This window comes from Astatotilapia calliptera, chromosome 11 (assembly GCF_900246225.1).
Source record: "Astatotilapia calliptera chromosome 11, fAstCal1.2, whole genome shotgun sequence".
Lineage (NCBI taxonomy): Eukaryota > Metazoa > Chordata > Actinopteri > Cichliformes > Cichlidae > Astatotilapia > Astatotilapia calliptera.
The window spans coordinates 30189294-30208548 of NC_039312.1; the positions used below are offsets into that span (position 1 = coordinate 30189294).

A 19255-nucleotide genomic window follows, 5' to 3' on the forward strand; every position below is an offset into this window, starting at 1 on the left:
AACCAAAACCTATTTACATAAAACCCCTGTATCCCTGGAGAGCACCCACGCAACACTATAAACTGCAAACCAATTACAGATTTGCAGATGTGTCCCATGTCACACTAACTATAGGAATTACGTGGGGGATGTGTGCATTGAAAGCTTCTGTGTGTGTGACCCTGAGAGGAATACAGTAAATTAGATCAAACGATGCTCTGGGTTTCCCAAACAGGCTGACAAATGGATTCATCTTAATGCAATTAAATAATGAAATGAAAAAATGAAATGTTGGTGAACAGATAACAAAATCCACTTACAACCACTAATGTAGAGAGGAGATCGGACCCAGCATTTATTTCTGCTGAACTTGACCATTTCAGTGCAGATAGTGTTGTTAGTATAGCTGAGAATAAAAATAGATAGCTTGAACCTTTGGCAGCCAAATCCAACCCACCTTATGTTTATGTCTTAAAGAGTCTAAGATGAAGCACTAACCATACTAGCTGAGCTACATTGAGCACTGTGGCTCCAAGATTATAAGCAAAACCTATTTTGTGGGGATATAAACATATGAAACCTGCATTACATTTGATTCATCTCACAGCTGATTCAGGCTACTAAACTCTCTAACTGGATTTTCTCACAGTTTTTGTTTTTTTAGGTTTATATGACTGCAGATGGTTTTGATTTTATTGGATTTTTGCTAAAAAAAAAACCAAAAAAAAAAAAAAACCCAACAACAACAACAACAACAAAAACCAGCAGGTGTGCAATCACATTTTTACCTCTTTGGCATTTTTACTTCATTTTTTCAATTGTAGTAAAGTGTCGTGATTATATTCTTAAATCACAACTTCTTTTGCAATTCAATCATCTTTTTGAGCATCTGGTTGGATTTTGTGGAAAGGGGAAAAACTATGATAGAGCACAAAAAAATGCAGGAGAGACTATTTTATTTATTTATTTATTTATTTTTTACAATTCTTTCAAAATAAGAGCATGCAGAAACCAAAACAGAGACAGAGAGATATGATGGACTCTGAACAGTGATTAATAGATTAGAAAAAAACCTGGATTGGAATTGTTTGTGTGTGTGTGTGTGTGTGTGTGTGTGTGTGTCTGTTTGCATTTCTGTGTACACACAAGCTAATAATCGAAACATAGCTAACCTGCAGCTAGACAAACCTGGCCAAAAACAAATTTGTGAATATGTATGCGTGTGTGCAGCCAGCGATTCATTATGTCAGACAAGATTTTTGGCAAAAACAAACTGTGTCTGTTAATGCGTGCGTGTCTTTTTTCCCTGGCGTTCTCCTCAGATGTAAATCTCCTGTGTGTTTGAACTCCGAGCTGCTTCCATGACCCCCACGCTCTGTGACTCTGAGGTGATCCCTCATGCACCCATAATCCAGTGTGTGAGAGCATTTGAGTGTTTGTGTGCATCTAAGTGGGTATTTTGTGTGTTTCCATGTCCTGATCATGAAATCTTAAATGAATGCAAACTGCTGTTGGTTCTCAAAACCTCACTTAATTATATCAAGCTGCAAGACGCACACACAGACACACATACACTAGTAAACTCGACCTGGCTCGCCCAAGTCGTTTCCATACTGGCAAACATTATAAGGTTCTGACTCATTCTCTCAGTCAGTTTCCCCTCCACCTCCTCTTGTTTTCTCTGTCCACTTCTCCCTTTATATCTGTCTCCTTTTTATTTCATGCCGATAGTTTCTCGCTCTGTTTTTCCCTGATCACTCTTTTGATTTCCTTTGTATGTCACTTTCTTTCTCCTTCCATTAATCTGCTTTCCCTACCACAAGCAGAACATAAACACTCTCTCCTCTCCTCTCTTTCTCTTTCCCTGATGCATACCCTCGCTCTTCACTCCCTCAGATTTCTCATCTGTTTCTCCGAATATGGTCCTTTCAGTCCTGCAGCTCCAGAGGAGAAGGCAATTTATGGCACTAATGCTGTCAGATCCCATCAGTCAGGAGGACAAGGGAAGCCAGCACCGGAGATGCCTCAGATAGCTTAAAAAACAAGATATCACATTGCAGTATGTTTATAACGACTGAGGTTTAGAGTTAACATCTCACAAAATGAAAGCAGTCACAAATGCATGTACAAACTGAAGGCCACGTAAGAATCTAATTTGCTTAAACAGAGTAAACTTGACCAATAAAAATGTGATTTTAGTTGAAAAGAAAATGACAGCTCTGACATGTGGTGTCTCAGCTTGCTACAGACAGGCGAGTGCGAGTGTGTGTCCAAGACAGCTCAGGCTGCAGTGGAGCTGAAACTTCTCAGGAACTTCCATCTGGTGCCGTTTTTGTTGTTAATGAAACATCTCCAATCTTCAGTATTTATCACGTAAAATATATATTTACATCCTTACATTGACCTTGACTCTGAAGTACAAATATACAGCATAAAAAAGGGATATTCTAAGCAGAAAAGGCTAAAATATATCAACTTTTAGTCTATGGTATTGATCAAACTACTGCTTCCTATAAATCCCAGTCATGGAACTTCACTGAAGGCCCAGCTATGCTGAATTGCACATATTTTATTAGAAACTCTGCTTTCATTACAAACAAGTCGTTAATGTTAATGTTTAGTTAATTTCCATTGTTGAATACCACCTGGGACATCTGCTGTTAGATGCTGTTCAAATTTTGCGCTGTGTGTGAAATTACCTCCATGACCACACAAAAGTATAAATGATTCAGTCATTTATTAGTGTGTGCCACACATTATTGCATAATTTGAAATGCAGCAATTTAGGCCCACAGCACTTTTCTGTAAAAGCAGAAAACTAGCCTAAGATAAGGAACAAGATCAAAACTGGGGGACGTCTTTGTTATTAGGCAATAGTGCTGTGAAACAGTGCATCAGCATATCAAGCTGCAGCCAACAGTTTTCAAAAGCTGTGACATCCCTTTTAACGAGTAAAATCAATAGAGTGCCCATTCAAAGTCATTCTACCAGCAGTAGCTGTTCTGTCTGTGTTTCATTCAGTGAAATGTATACTTTGCCTTATTATTATTTGCTAAATATTAATAAAAAGTATAAATTTAGAAACTGTTCAATAGCAGTCATCCATATTCTAAACTGTTTATACAGGTCAGGGTCACTAGTCGGGTAGAGGTTACCAAGCAACCATTCATAGTCACATCCTAACCTACAGCCAGTGTAGAATAGAGAAAGAGACAACCTATGCAGACACGGGGAGAACGTGCAAACACCACACAGAAAGGGATGGTGAATTGGTGCATTTGAACAGATGATTTTCTTGCTTAAAGAGGTAAACAATGCTAACCACTGCAGTGCAGCCCATACCTACAAGCACTGATGATGAAAATGGAAAGCTTTGCACCTCTGCAGGTATGTAATTCTATCTTTAAAAGAGATATGATGGGCATGTCTGAGGTCAGTAAAACACACTTCAAAGGGTCGTGAGTTTTACTGCAGAGGGTCAAAGGTCCAAACATTCATCCCCCTGTAATTGAATTGGCTCCATGTCCAGCTCCAACTCCAACACACATGCACAGAAATGTACACCACACACACATACACACAATTAGAAACATACACGCAAACCTAGTCACATGTGTAATCAGACGCACACACAGACGAACATATTGGTCCTCATCTGTGCCAGCGCTCTATTGACCCACATTGAGCTTTTGCCCAGCAGTCAAACGCCTCTCAGTATCTCTCAGCCCTCATCTGACTCACTCTCAGGAGGTTCATCAGTGCTACTATCTGCTGACTGAAGCCCAAAATCTGCCCTAAATATCTGGATCACACTGTCCGCTTAGCAAGAGTTTTTCAGCATCGCTGAGTGAGCTTTGCTCCATTTCCCATTCAGTCAATGATATTTGTAATCTGTTGATTTCATGCAACAGAGATGATTATTTCAGTCGTGCTCGGTCCGTAATGGCTTTTTTCTTTTAGGGTTTTAGGTTTTATTGATTTGGAAATTACTATACTAAAAGCAGGTAAAATACTTGAGATTAAGTCTATGTTGTAATTCTCTGAGAGCCAAATTGACACTTGTTTGCATGATGTTTGCATGACGTCTGCGAATATATATAATAATAGTTTTTATTCAGTAGGTTAAGCTTTAATTTACTGCAGGTTTTAAGAAGAACTGATCAAGTTGAAGTAAAGCATGTGCTCAAACTCATGGTTTCTATGCCTGAGTGTCCTTGAGCATCTGTGCGACATATATTTGAAAACCTGCTCATGCCTGTGAAGGTTCGTATGGACCACTGTATGGACGTCTAAGTGCAGCCCAAAATCTGAGGCTACATGGGATGCGTATGTGCCTGAAAAGTAAACTGGATGCTTGTTGTGTGTACAATACTTATGTCCTGTTGTTTATACTGTACATTGACAATCACAAAACAGAGCATCACTTCCTGTTGCTGTCAGGAGGTTGCCATTGTGTTGTCTAGTGCACATGTGTTGAACGTATTCTTCTAGAAACACCTGTGATTGTAGTATAGAAATATGTATTCACCCAATTTTTTCATATCGAGATCAAATTTGGTGAACTATAAATGTGAATTGTCTGTGAAGGTTCTCAGTCATCCAGGTCATCGTAGTCAAAGGATGAATGAGAAAAGATAAATTTGAATTAGCATCATTCCATAAAAGCAACGGTGACCTTTAAGGACTTAGTACGGTGAGACCGTCCAGAGACAATGCAACCCAGGATTTACAGCTGTGGTGCACCATCCACTTTTGCATAATGTGAACTGATGTGCATCATGAGACATACTGTTCAATAATCATGGCCAGTCAGTCTCCAGAAATAGATCCATTTATAAAGTTAATTGTCTACTTAGCAACCATACCAGAGAGACAGCTAAGTGACATTTAGCAGTGACTGACTCGTCAAGCTCATAATACCACATCTAAATCTGAATTTACATCAACCACATACTGACTACTTGATTGATTCCTGAATCATCCCCAGTAATAAAAATATATATAAAAATACTTGAAATTTAAATACTTGGGATGGGTTTTGTTCTGTTAAGTAACTTTGATGCAACGTCATTCAAACCAGACATTAAATCAATCGTCTCCTCTTTACAACACCACTACCTGCAATACATTTATTTCAGGAAAGTGAGGTAAACAACAGCTAAGAAAGAAGTCATGACCAAATGGGATAAAAGGCAGTCAGTCCCACATTGATGAGATGCGATGTGGTCCATTAAGTTAAAGTAAGCTGAGGGGATAAATCGCTGACCTTGTTGCTTTAATGAAGGTAAATCTGGGCTTTTTATTCACAATGTTACATTCTTGTTGGAGTGCATACAGAGTTTTGTTAGTGTGTTTGGTGTATGTGAATGAGAGCAATATTTTGAGTTCCAGTGGTGGAGCTGATCACCATTGTGCATAAATTTGCATGTCAATCAATGCAGCTGTTCAGCAACTAGAAGTAGCTTCTCACCGATTAGTTGATTCCTTTCATAATTAAGGGAAAATGTGTGTAAAATCACAGATGAGCCACCATCAGAGATCATTGGTGTGCTGTGGTTGATTTTTGTTTTTGGTGTAGCTGTTTTCCTTTTAACTGTTTTAGTTAGTAGCTGCTTACAAATCACAGAATCTCTGTTTGTTTGTTTATTTGTTTGTTTGTTTTTTAATATATCACAGAAGAGAAAAATGCAAAATTTTATGATGAAATCATTAAACTTCAACTATAGACACACAAATTTTGAAAGTTCATACAATTAACCTTTTGCAAGCTGCCTTGACAACGCTGACCTTTGAGTGAACGAGGCATCAAAGAGTTCAAAACTGAGAAGTCTGATGCAGATTAGTGGCTGTGCTGCATCAAGAAACAGTCATGGTTATGAAGACTGTAACAAAAAGTATATCCTTTAAATATAGTGAAGAAACTTTAGTGCCCCTGCTAGTAAGTTTAAAATGCCAGAATAAAATACACACATTAAGAAAATGAGGTGTTCGAGTGTGCTGTTGTGTCAGCAGTTAGCTCGTCAAATATTAAATGTACAGTCATATTAAAGCAAGCAAGAGCAACAAAAACTGCACAAGAAATGATTACAATTATTGCATGATGAAAGAAAATACTCAGTGCAGAGTAGGTGTAAGCACAGAGAATTTGATAATGCATGATTAATATAGCATATTAATAATTAATAATTATTAATTAAGTATATTAATCTTGAGCTGCATCGACTGTGCTGCGGTAATAGTGCCTGTTTCAAGTTACATAAATGCAAGCTTACCACAGCTGCAGTGCTGCATATCGGCCGATCTCAGTACCAGCCAACATGCGCTGATGAGGGTCCACCTGGCCCACCAAGTACAGCAGCGTTACTAAATGTACCCGTGTTTAAATGCATGAATAGTTAAGTATTTGTTTTTCAAAATAAATGGATAAATAATAACATATAATATAATAAAAATTAAAATAAAATAAAATATTAGGTGATCAACAGCCTCAAAGACTTCATTTATTGCATACTGAAAAGTACTTAATAATATAAAGATGAAAAAGAGGTCAAAACAATTCTCTCTTTAAAGTAGGTGCACAATGCGGGTATAAATGCAGTGAAAATAATTCTGTATGATTAATTGTATGATTAAAGTATATTAAGTTTGAGCTGCACTATAAATAATATAATAATTGATTGAGTGATTGATTGATCATACTTTATTCATCCCGAGGGAAATTGGGATGTGATTGGATTGTGGTAATGCCTTTGTTGAGTTGTATAAACCCAAGCATACCACAGCTGCAGTGTTGCATATCAGCTGATCTCAGTCCAGTGTCAAGTTTTAACGCATTTTTGTGAACTTGCCTTCTCTAAAACAAACCACAATTTATTTTCTTAATCATAACCAAATAGTTTTAGCGCCTGATTCTGACCAAACTATGAAAGCTAAAGTGAAAACAAAACTAAACCAAACCAAAACTCCCACAAGGGACATGATGTGGTCTCCTAGTTGACAGCTGTGTGATCTATATCATCGTCACTCCAATTTCTCCAGTCTCCAGAGCTGTGTGTAACAGCACAAACACCAAAGCCTTACCTTGTGTTTTTGTTCTAATCAACATGTTAATTGAGACTCTTTGAGGATCCTAGAAAGCTTTTCAGAGCTGGAGTGAGGGCTGTGAACAGCTGTCTGTGTTTTTCAAAAGTCAGTTTTGTTTTCTGAAAAGCAAACCCTTAGTTTGGCGCACAAAGCCGGGGCTGGAATGAATCTTAGTATTCAGAACTCAGTCATTTTAAATGTGAAATGATTTTGCCCTCATCTGAATGTGGACAGGACTACAAGGCAATGTTTTGATCCACAGATGCTCTCTGATAGTTGACGTTCAGTGCTCACATTGACCTGAAAATGCTCAGTGGCTTACATTAAATTTTCATAAATGATGCACTTAATCCGTTTGACTTTTGACCTCCACCTAGATTCGCCTCCACAGCAACCCCATTGGACTGAGTCCCGAGGAAAGTTATTAATGCAGCGTGTAGCTGATGCCCGAGAAGCTAGTCGTAATGTAATGACACAGAACTGGTCCTAAATATGAGATCCTAAATTTAAGATAGCATCTAATTTACAGTTTGTTATATACATCTGAGAGAGTCTTTGTATGTGTTTACAAAACTTTGCCTTCAACTTTATGCATGTGTGTTCATAAAATCCTGTTTATTAGAGTCTGTGCAAAGTCCAGCTCTGGCAAATGGGGGGCCATTCCCTCATAAAATGCTCTTAAAATGCATTGTTTTTTATTTTGTTTCTGAGCTTTTCCACATGTTTCTAACCAAAAAGCAGAAAACTAAATCAGAAGTTTGCTGAAGCTCCATTCAGCCTATCAGATAACACATTTATTTGTTTATTTTTTAACACAGTCGCAAATAAGTTAACCCGTTTAAGCCTCACACAGCTACATTTGTATTAAGTGGGTGATATTTTTGAGGCAGGTTAAAGCACACTAACAGAACCTGCTGAGTGGTTTGGTCTTGTTTCATATAGTGTTTGTATAGGCTGGTGTGACTGAGTGATCGTCATGTGTCATACCTGCAGAAAACCTCCACGCCATCCAGCTGGTAACACTGTCCTCCATTGAAGCAATAGTTGGGCAGCATGTCACACTGCGAGCGGCAACTTCCGTTTATCATCTGGTAGCCCACACGGCATCCATTTGGTAAGGCCGCTGGAGGGGCTACCACAGGGTCTTTTGGTACTGGAGCTCTTGCACCAGGAAATGACCCCCCAGGGAAGAATGAGCCAGACCCGGGAAGCTGTGGCTTGGAACGAGCAGGAGACCCAGCAGCAAGTCGGAGATCTTCATCGGTGTCATAAGCATCAGTTGTGGTGCTGTAGGTGTACTCATCAGCAGTGGGGGATACACCGTCGTCATAGGGTGTAAGATAGTCGTAAGTATCTGGCATTGCCCAGGAGGTTGTGTCGCCACCTTGCAGCTCATGGGCCAGTGATGAAGGTGAGGCGGGGGCGAGGTCTAGGTTGCGCCCACGAGAAGAGGGGTCAAAGAAGTCCACGTGGAGGACATCAGGGTTAGAGGGGTTAGTGGCGGCTGGGGGTGGGGCAGCGGTTGTGGTGAAAAGGTGGTCCAGGTCGAACACAGCTGTGTCCTTGGCATGGATCCAAGGTGGGTCAGTGTGTGGCTGACGCTCCTCTTCATCATCATCCTCCTCCTTGCCCTCGTCAACTCCCTGTTTGCGTGGGTTGCTAGGCAACAGATGCTCCGTCTCAGCTGAGTCGGGGCTGAGCTGTGGTGGAGTAGCCACACTGGCATCTTCTACTGTGGAAACCACCGTTTCACCAAACATGCCACTACTCTGCTCCTCCTCCTCGCCGCCACGGGGGATACGGCCAGCCCTTGGGGTCACGGTGCTGACTGGCTCAGGGGTGGCTGGGCTATTTATTCCAGTTACCACAGCAAACATTTTGTTGACTTTGATTGGCCCTTCCTCTTCATTAAGCAGGGAGGTGACATTGGACGCACTATCCGGCTCAGTGACATTGATCCCAACAGCGTTTCCTGCAAAGACACGGAAAGAGGTGTAAAGTAAACAGAAGGGAATTTTGGAATAGCAAAGAATTCCCACTTTCTGAACTCTCTGGAAGACGCCACTTGCAAAATCATCCAGAGTGAAGAGGCCCAAAAGTGTAAAATAGATGATCTAAAAAAAGAAAATTCTAATATTTTTAGTTTTCAGTTCAGAGACAAGGAATGTGGTTGAGTTTGTTAATTTTTTATGTGGGTTTAAAATGTAGTAAAAAGTTTTTACTAAGTAACATTTGGTAACAGCACTACAAGCTACTTTTTGATATTTTGCATTTTAATTTCACACAATACTTGATCAGAAGCCATCTGACAGACGTCATTTTTGACCACCTTAGCTGCTTCTCTTGCACAGCCTAAGTTTCTGGTGTGATTTAACTACCAATAGCATCTCTTGAAGTCATCATTTGAAAAAAAGGTGCCTTCAAGTTAATAAGTCATAATTCCACATTAGCAGAGTGCAACCTTTTCTCTCAGCAAAATCCGCTTCACTGCAAGAAAAAACAAATGGACATCTGTATTATTTCATTTCAGTTTAATCATATGATCAACACTGCAAAAACGAAAATAAAATACAGTTCTTCTGTCAAAAGCAGGTGTAAGCAATTTAGCCATTTAGCCCCCTTTAACTCTTATTCACTCATTACTACATCTACAGCGGCCTCTATGTGAACTGCAGCCAAAGCTGTCAATCGACTCTGTTAGCATTTGAAAAGTGGCCCATGGGAAACGCCGCCTTACATAAATATCACTCTGCATTATGAATATTCAAGCCATGAAGGTGATATAATTGTAAACACTGGGGTTTACCATTATGCATGAATTTCTTTTTGAAACTGTGAGCAGAGTCATGCTTCAGTACCGCTTGAATGAAAACATAGAGTTTAATGAGGTGAAAACAATTTAGCTCCCGAAAAGAGACAAATTTGCATCATTAAAAACCTTTTAACCCTCCAATTAACCTATTTCTATGAAACATAGCTGCTTTGACTTGTAGGACCTAAACTGTATGATTCTGACGCTGAGTGACTGCATTATTAACAGTGACTGAGAAATTCCATAAAATACACTTTAAAAAAAAACAATGATCAAACTATGTTAATATTCCTTTTTTGGATATGTTTGTACTGCTGACTAAAAGGTGATGATAACCTCAATTCCCCGAGGATCCCGAAAGCCCCAAACCCTCTGAGCATGTTTTGATTTTTGGATGATTTAATTCACAAATATTTGAACCACTTTGTCACAACTTCAGCAAATAACCCCATTTTTATTAGCTCATTATAAGGCTCTGTGCTCTACATGTATTCCTACACTAAGTTGTCCTTAATTAAATTATAACAAAAGAGGCCCAACAGGAAATTTGTGCTCATGGACCCCCAACAGGTTAATCCGGCTGCAGTTACCACAGATTATTAATTTAAAGCCAAAACTGCAGTTTTCAAATTTCTTTTGTTATCATCTGGACCACTGTGTACCAACATCAGAGAAAGCTGTGCTCTAAAACAGGTTAAAACAAACTCCTATTACCAGTGTAGTTCCTCTAAATTCCAATGCAACAATGGGTTTAATGACCACCATGTTATACGTTATATGCAGCATACCTGCTTAGAGTAGAGATGGACCAATCCGATATTACATATCGCTATCGGTCCGATACTGACGTAAATTACTGGATCGGATATTGGAGAGAAATAAAAAATGTAATCCGATCCATTAAATATCAAAAAAGCACCTCACAAAACTTGCAACATGGCGTAACTCGGCTCATAACCATAGCACGTCAGAGCAGTGTGCTCACGTGATAGAGCGGCTGTGTGTATTTGTAGCCTCCCTACCAAACCGGCATTTCATCTCCGAGGAAGTTATCCCAGAGAGAAGTAAAGCAAGTGTGTAAGTTCATCTCTGAATGTTTGTAAAGCATTCCAGCGTTAAGCTTAACAACCGATATATGGAGCGACTGCCTCTTCTCTCTCCTTCCCTCTCCTGTTGCTACTTCAATCATGAAACTGATCAATGATCAGCTGATCGGCTTTTCTGTCGCAAGTCCATCTCTCTTCTTTGTTTTTGGCCCACTTTGCACCAGAAAGAGGAAACCAGCGGCTGAACAGCAGCAGCACGTTTAACCTTGATAAGCTATTGTTAGAATGTATTTAATATTACTTTCTACACCAGGATCCTTTTCTATGCAGCTGACAACTGGTAACTGTGCAGGGGCGGATCTAGCAAAGTTTAGCCAGGGGGGCCGATAGGGTATGAACAGGGAAAAGGGGGGCACAAAGACATACTTTTCTTTCTTATTCTCATTTAAAATGTCTAGCTTTTAATAAATAATTATCTGAATCTTACACCCAAAGTTTTAATCTGATGTAAAATATATAGAAGTCCATTACTGTATATAGTAACTGTTAAGTCTAATAAACCCTAGTAAGCTATACTACCTTTTCCTTTGGGAAGATACCATCTCTGCAGTCTGCAATTCTGTTGAAGAAAGATGTTGAATCTATTTAATTATTCTTGAAAAATAATTGATTTCTCTGTATTTTTTTTTCCCACACTGCATCAAATTAAAGTTGATTACGTTGATTAAGCATCATGAGGTGGAGGGTGGGGGGTGGTTCCCTATTTTTTTTTTTTTTGCTGGGAGTTTGAAACCCTATTAGTTAGGTTGCTTAATATTTCTGTTAAATACTCTTTAAAATACCAGAATAGGAAGGATGGAGTAGGTTTAAGTTTATTAGATTGATCATTTTAGCTGAACTATGAAATATTTTGGGTGCAGTGTATTTTTTACATACAGGTATAACAGAATAGCTTTAGTGTTGTTGTTTATTTAAACTTGAGTATGAACTTATACAAAATGCAGCAAGATATTAAAAAAACAGTTTTATTGATTAAAAAACACTATATCGGATTCATATCGGTATCGGCAGATATCCAAATTTATGATATCGGTATCGGTATCGGACATAAAAAAGTGGTATCGTGCCATCTCTACCTTAGAGATTTTTACATCTGACAATCAGAAAGCTTTTAAGGTAGTTAAATAACCTTGATGAGATGAACTGTGCTGATAAAAAAGCCAAATCAACATCCAAAAGGTGGAAACTATCTTTTTCACCTCATGCAGTAACTTTGCCTTAAATAAAGCTCCCCTTTATGACCTGGCTTGTGAAACAGCCTTAGCTAATAAAAAATTGTGTGCATCCAGAAATAGAAGAAAAATGCGGATCCCAAATAAGCCGTGACATCAGAACTATTACTATGAAATATTAAACCATCAAGGGACTGAAACAGGGGTTGGGAACAGATCACCGAAAACATCACCATCTTTTTGTATGTGACCTGGCCCTGTAAGCAAAGCAGCACAAAGTGAATGCTTATTTATGGGTATCTAACACCAATGTACTCTGCCTATCACCAGGAAGAGGCTTAAAATCAGATCATGGGAACACAAATATTGGCAACGTAACAAGAAAAACTGAAGGAAATGCAACATCTGTTGTTAATTAACTACATATATATTCAATAATGATTCAGCTGGTCCTGTTTGCGCTTTCCAGAGAATTTAAGTTTCACAAACCAGTGATCCACACAGTGACTTCACACGCGGAGCTTATTTGTCATTACAGAACGAACAGAGTGGGCTCAAGGAGGCTGGCTAGTAAAACAAATCAAAACGAGGCATGATTGGCTGTATCCTTATCCTTTGGTCGATTACTTCATCCGAGGGTGGCTTGTTGAGTCATGCAGAAAGCTGCTTTGCTGCCGCTCCCTCTTTGGATTAAAAGAATAATTCACTAATGTCTCTGAATGGTGAGGAGCTGGGATTAGGGATTAGGGATTACAGGACTAGAGAATGGAAGGGATTTGGGGGTGCCCTGTAGGGGGGAGGTGATGATCTTGGGGAGACTCAGACAAGACAATGTCTCGACAGCTGTAAGAAAACTGTAACCTAAATTTGTAGTGCAACATGCCATTTATACCGTAAATCATAATGAAACATTGCACTTCATTTTCAGAATGAGTATGTGCCAGTTCTTTCCAGTAAACCAATCACAGAGAACCTCCCAACTGATCTCAAACATAGAAGTAATGTTCTCGACATGACTCTTACCGACTGACACGTTCAGCCGTCAGTTGGTAAATAGTGGAATTTTTTTCACTAACGTCTCTGCTACTATATCTCCTGCTAGTTTTGCTATAAGCCACTAATTGATAATGAAGTGTTTTAATAGAAATTTACATTGGAAAACTGTTTCTTTTAGGCAGGTAGTAGTTTTATTCGGAGGAAAAAAAGATAAATGAATAATGATAAATAAATAAAATGGCTCTTCAGTCTCTTTTGGCAGAGACACAAGTCATATCAGGCTGTGACTCAGACTAAATTTGTTACGGCGATGGTTTGATTTAGTACTCTAGTTTATTACATTTTCCTAGATCCAACTTTCTGCTCAAATGCAATAGTAATGGTTCCAGTCAAAAATATTTTTCCATGTTAAGACGATAAGATTTCCTAATTAACTGACTACTGTATCAGAGACCAAGGCCTAGTCAGCTCCAATAGAAAAGAAAACATTATGCACAATGAGTTTTTAATAAGCACAAGATATTAAAAAGGTCTTCTGCATGACATATTTATCTGAAGAGAGATCATATCTGCTTTATAAGAAAAGATCGTATCAGCCTGGAGTTTAATATTAATATTGAGTCTGACTGCAATATTCACCATTTATTATCTGCACTCATAAAAAGGACTGACATCACATTTATGTAACCTGTTTTGGGCATGCACTAATTCAAGTCACCAAAGTTGAGTCACCAATGATCCCCACACAGTGAATAAATGCACTGTTGGTCCTGTAAGGAGCTTTGGCTAACAGCCTCCTCCAAAAAGCATATGTGAGGATATCTGCGAGGATCTTTGCTGACTGCTGTTAATCTCAGATGGTGAGGCTGTGGGCATTTTAATCTCTAAACGTTTTCCTGAACACTCGGTGTTATCTCCACTTACACAGCGAGAAGTTCGTTAAATCTCATTGCCACCAAAATTTTATGACTATGACGAGATGTCTGACCAAAGCAAACACACGCCCTTAGATAGTCAGAAGCTGCAATCTAATAGTGGCGTCACTTCACAAGTGCAGAAAAAAAAGAAACATCTGGCTACTGAATATTTTGGTAGAGAAAAAGATTAAAATATCTGAAAATTGTAACTGCCCAAATGACATGTTTAATTATTGAAAAATTACCACAAAATTACAAATAATGAGCCTTGAATATGATAAATAAATTAAAAAATTAATAAAATATGAAAACTGTAGAGATAGACTGGCAAATTTATGATTTATAATTAAAAATATCACATCAGCACACATAAGTATAGGACCATAATTCACCTGACTATGTCACTTCAAGTTTAAAGCTGCAATATCATGAGATTGGGGCCTGTTGTATGTAAGTTCAGTGTGCGGTCTTATCATGCTTCTGGGATCGTGAAAACCTGCAGATACTCCCTCAGACTCTCAATTATATTCACTGTATAGTAAACAAGATCACACAGTATGTTCAAAGACGCAATACACTGCACTAAAACAAACTAATCCAAATAAGCGCATGTGCGTAAGGCTCCTTCCAAGCGGTCCTGTCATCATTAGGCAGTAGGCTGTCACATCAGCTGCAAGGTATTTGACAGGTGGAAGCCTTCAGTTTATTCAAAGATTCTTTTCTGGCGCTGCAACATTGAGCTGCATCTTTGAAGCTGCGGTCATTCTGGGGCTAATCCCTCCAGCAGTCCCTCAATGTACTGCTGTTTAACACATCAACTGAGCAGCCAGGGGATAATATGCCAAAACCACAATCTCTCTATTGCTCCCTCACACACATTAAAGAAATGGGCTTCACAGTAACTACACAAAAACATTTTACATGCCTAATATTTGATGCTCACTAGAAAATTAGGATTTAAGATGCGTGCATAAACACACTGCCTTTCGTTTGCTTCCCATATCTCGTGCTCTTTGTCTACACACACCTGATGGGAATAGACTCACCGCATGACAGTTTGTCCACATGAGCACAATATCTGAGACAGACAGACAGTATTCGACATAACATACTCCTCCTTTAGCTGCTGCAACAAACCTGATGAATACAAACCGTACAGGCTGAGAAGCAGACAGTAATGGCTACAGCACAACCGTAGATAATGACAGCAGGGTGATGGTGAGAGATGATGACAAGGGAAGAGAAGTAACACAGTGACAGAGGGAGGGGGGGGGGGAGCTCAAAGAAAAACTAAGGGAGGGGGTGACAGTGTGAGGGATGGAGTGAGATGGTGAAAAAGCCAAAGTAAGAGTGACAAAGAGAGAGAGAGAGGAGGATACTTTCATGGTCTATGAAATACTCTTGGAGTTTTACTCTCACTATGTCTGTCAGTAGCCAAAGTGAAAAAAGTACACTGCAAAGATCTCCTATCCACTCTGTACTGTCAGCTGTCAGTCACCTTAAATCTAACACTGTTTCTGCTGGATAATATTACAGTATGCTTCTGGTTCAACAGGCAGTGCTTAAAGACCACTGGTGTGTGCATGCTTGACAGCATTTGCAATTGGTACCATTCAACTTACACAAAATTGCATTAAGTCTCCAAGAGGTTGAACTACTATGATCAGATCAGATCCAGAGTCTGTGACGTGTTTTGGAAGAATATGTACACTTTAGTTTCTAGTTCCACATTTAATATTCAGCTGTAGTCAACTGTACTATCAGTGCTTTGCAGTATCATAGGTACACAGGTCTCCACAAACATGTTGAATTAGCAGGGTGATTTGTCGTAGGCTTTCACCGACAGTAATTGCAAGGAGTCGTGACAGGCATGACCGAGCCTTTAGGACAAACATCTCTAATGACTTGTCACTTTGTTACCATACGGGATGTAAAACAGCACTGACATAATTCTGTTGTGAGATATGAGTAATGACAGGACATTACGGAAACTGGATCTTAACATTGCTTCATTCTTGGCAGCTGTTTATGAGCCAGAAAAGCGTCATTCTGAATAAAAATGGAGGATGGGTGGAGCACAAAAATTACCGAAGCTGAGGCTGGCGTCGTGCCAGTCTCAAAAATTTTGGAGCTTGTCATTTGACAGTTTTTAGTGGAATAGAATAGAATAGATCTTTTTCCGTCACTGTTATAAGCACAATGAAACACAGTATAAGTCTGATTTGTAGGATTCAAAGAAAGAAATGAGTTTGGTTAGTTAACATTTTGTTATATGACAGTTTTTCTTATATTCTCAGTTCTTTGCACAAAGTAGATTTGTAATCAGCTCTCCTCACAATCTTTTGGGGTAACTTTACACAGATCTCATGTAGCCAGTATGCCGATATCCACTAAGCGACTCTACAAGAGCCAAACCTCTAACTTAAAGCCTGTTCTCTACTCTGCACAGTGAACTTTTCACCAGCAGTTTGCATCTCTAAAGCTTGAAATCAATGTGGATGTGCACTCGCTTTACTGACAGCTGATGCACTTTACTGACTGACTCTGCATTATTCAGAATAAGCATTTTTTTTCTTACATCTTTACATATGCAATGTTGTGCAACCCGCCTACAGTAATTAAAAAATGAGTAAGGCACAGCCACAAAGTTTCTTATACTGTATCACCAATGAAAAAACACTCCAAAGAAGAGTAGAGCTGTTGCTTTAAAACTGTAGTTGCTTTAAAACTACTTGAAGACCTGTTCCTCTACACATGAAAGATAACTTTGAGCCCACATTCCAACTGCTAGACGCTGAGCACAGAAGGCTCATCTACAAGTTAGCACACTCAAACTTGTTTATGCACAATAACTTCTGCAGACAGAACTCATGCGGTCTGCTGTTTGAGACCACAGTGGTGTCAATGTGCCTCACTGTGCATCTGTGGACTGGGCTCCAGTTAAGTGCAATTGTCTTCCTTTCAATGGCTCATTAGCTTAATTGGATTAACGAGGAGGAACCGTTTGACAGACAGCTGGTTAAGGAGCTGCGTCTGTGACAGCCCGAGAAAGTAAGTTCTGCATCACATCGGTACACGGCATGTTTATCCCACAGTTGTTCTAATGAGCTGCAGGTAATGTAGAAAATTCACAATTTATACAGAATAAATATTTGCTATTCAGTGGTGGTATAAGTCACCTGAAGTACTTTAGCATTTTTAATGTGCACGATATCCACAACTAAATTAATAAATGGTATAATCAGGCTATGACTTATTGCCTTGTCTAAGACTCATACATAAGCGTTTCATTGTTTATGTTCATGCCTTCAGAACATAAGAGGAAACTTAAGAACAAAAGGACCAACGTTTATGTAAATGCTGTTACAGAGCTGTTTACCTGTGGGCTGCGATAACCCAGTCTGTGTATGTGTCATTAAAAACTCAGATCTCATTATGATTCGCCGATGATAGAAGCACAACCTCCAACAAAACTAAAAACTAAACATAGAATTTCCATAACACATCAAAGCAGCCACTAACAGTTTCATCACACAGTCAGTTCAGTAGATGTTCTATTGCTTTTAATCATGTCACTAGTGACATCTTCAGTTCTTTTATTGCACATTCAAAACTCACCATTTGTTGCTTGGACCTTTTGATGGTGTGGCTTTGCACCCTGCACTTTCTAGGATTAAGAAATGTTCAACCTCAGCTTTCACACCAAGAATAAATGGAAAGTTCTCAAAGTACACAGAAGAAATAAATTCACCCACAAATCAGCCGAGCAGGGTACATCATAGAGATCGTCAAAGGTTTAGAGCAGATACTAAAATGGACAAAAGGCCTGTTTTACAGTATCATTTTCTCAGTGAATCACACCTCTAAAATTTGGTTGACATTTGAACTTTGGTATTAAGCTGAAAGTTGTCTCATCTTATTTTTAAATCAAAAGTGAGATTCGTGAGTTCATGAGTTGATAACATGGGGATTTTTTTTTTTTTTTTTGCATTTTAGCAGAGACTGTTTTGGAAATTAGTTTTCAAAAGTCCAACCTTTTGCCCCTGCTCAAAATAGTTTACTCTATAATACAGTAGGGTTTGCATTAAAAAGAAGAACTTAACCGAACGGCCTTATACCCGAGTAATGCCACAAAACTGGTTAACCTAAGCTGCAAGGTTCAGTCAGAGAGCGTCAGTACAGGATTTTGGACTCTGTCAGGGTCTGAGACACACCAGTTGAGGCTCAAATGAGAAACCACCGAAATAAAAGAGCCTTTGTTTGTTTCCCTCCCACTTCAAATGAGACAATTAAACAGCATTACGCAAGATGACGCCTCACGCCGCATGTCTGTGAATCTGTTTATGGTTGTGATTTTGAGTGTGTATGTGTCTGTGCTGTCTCTCTGCCAGCACAGCCCACTGGTAATTGGGGTGGCTTCCAGCTCCCCCAGTGAAGGGTGTGGATGGTCATAATGAGAAGAGAGAGTTCGGCTTTAGTGTGTGTGTGCGTGCGCATCAGACTGATTGTTAGGGGGTGATGGCGCCTCAAGGCCAAGTGCTGTTAGCCTGTTCTGGCGAGCTGCCGACCCTCAGGCTTCGCCCTTTGTTTAACCCAGATCAGTTTGGAGAGAGGAAGCCACTAAACCACCCACAGACCTAGGGGACTCCGACTGGCCTTGACAGACTGTAAAGAAGAAGTTGATTGATAGTGACAGTTAGGGCCCGCCAGTCACTTTGGTGACCCAGAGTGGACTTTGAAGGTGAAAGGTTGGACAGTGGACAGATGACATAGAAAGGCTTGTAAGCGTCCGTTTAAGCACTGTGGTGCTAAACTGCCCATGATGCTGTTTTGGTGTGTCTACATTACAGTATTAGCTTAAAATTTGAAAGCATGTAACAGATTATCTGTAATCACTTGCTCTGCCAAGAAAAAAGAAAAGGAAAATTGGAGGCAGTGTAAGTTTATTCATCAGTCATAAAGTGCTGTGGAGTTGGGTTGGATGTGGTGGGCAGATAAAAAATATCTACGAGGGGAGGATCCTTGCAAAAAGCGCACAAAGTAGTATTTGTGTGAACTAAATAATGCAAATTGTATTGAAAAAGGGAAATCCTGAAAAAATCAGCATCTCTTTAAAACGAACTAAAGGTGAATAATTACATGGTGCTAGTGGGAAGAGAACTGTTTCTCAAATGGTATTAGTACTCCATA

The 19255-nt window shown here is 39.3% G+C and overlaps 1 protein-coding gene across 7 annotated transcripts in view; it reads right to left on the minus strand.

The window, feature by feature from the left end:
* cspg5a (chondroitin sulfate proteoglycan 5a) overlaps window positions 1–19255 on the minus strand; it is a 58718-nt gene that overhangs the window by 27881 nt on the left and 11582 nt on the right. For all 7 annotated transcript variants that reach the window (XM_026183823.1, XM_026183820.1, XM_026183822.1 and 4 more), the window contains exon 2: window positions 8050–9034. In XM_026183823.1, coding sequence (XP_026039608.1) covers window positions 8050–9034 — 985 coding nt within the window. The remainder of the gene's footprint in view (window positions 1–8049; window positions 9035–19255) is intronic.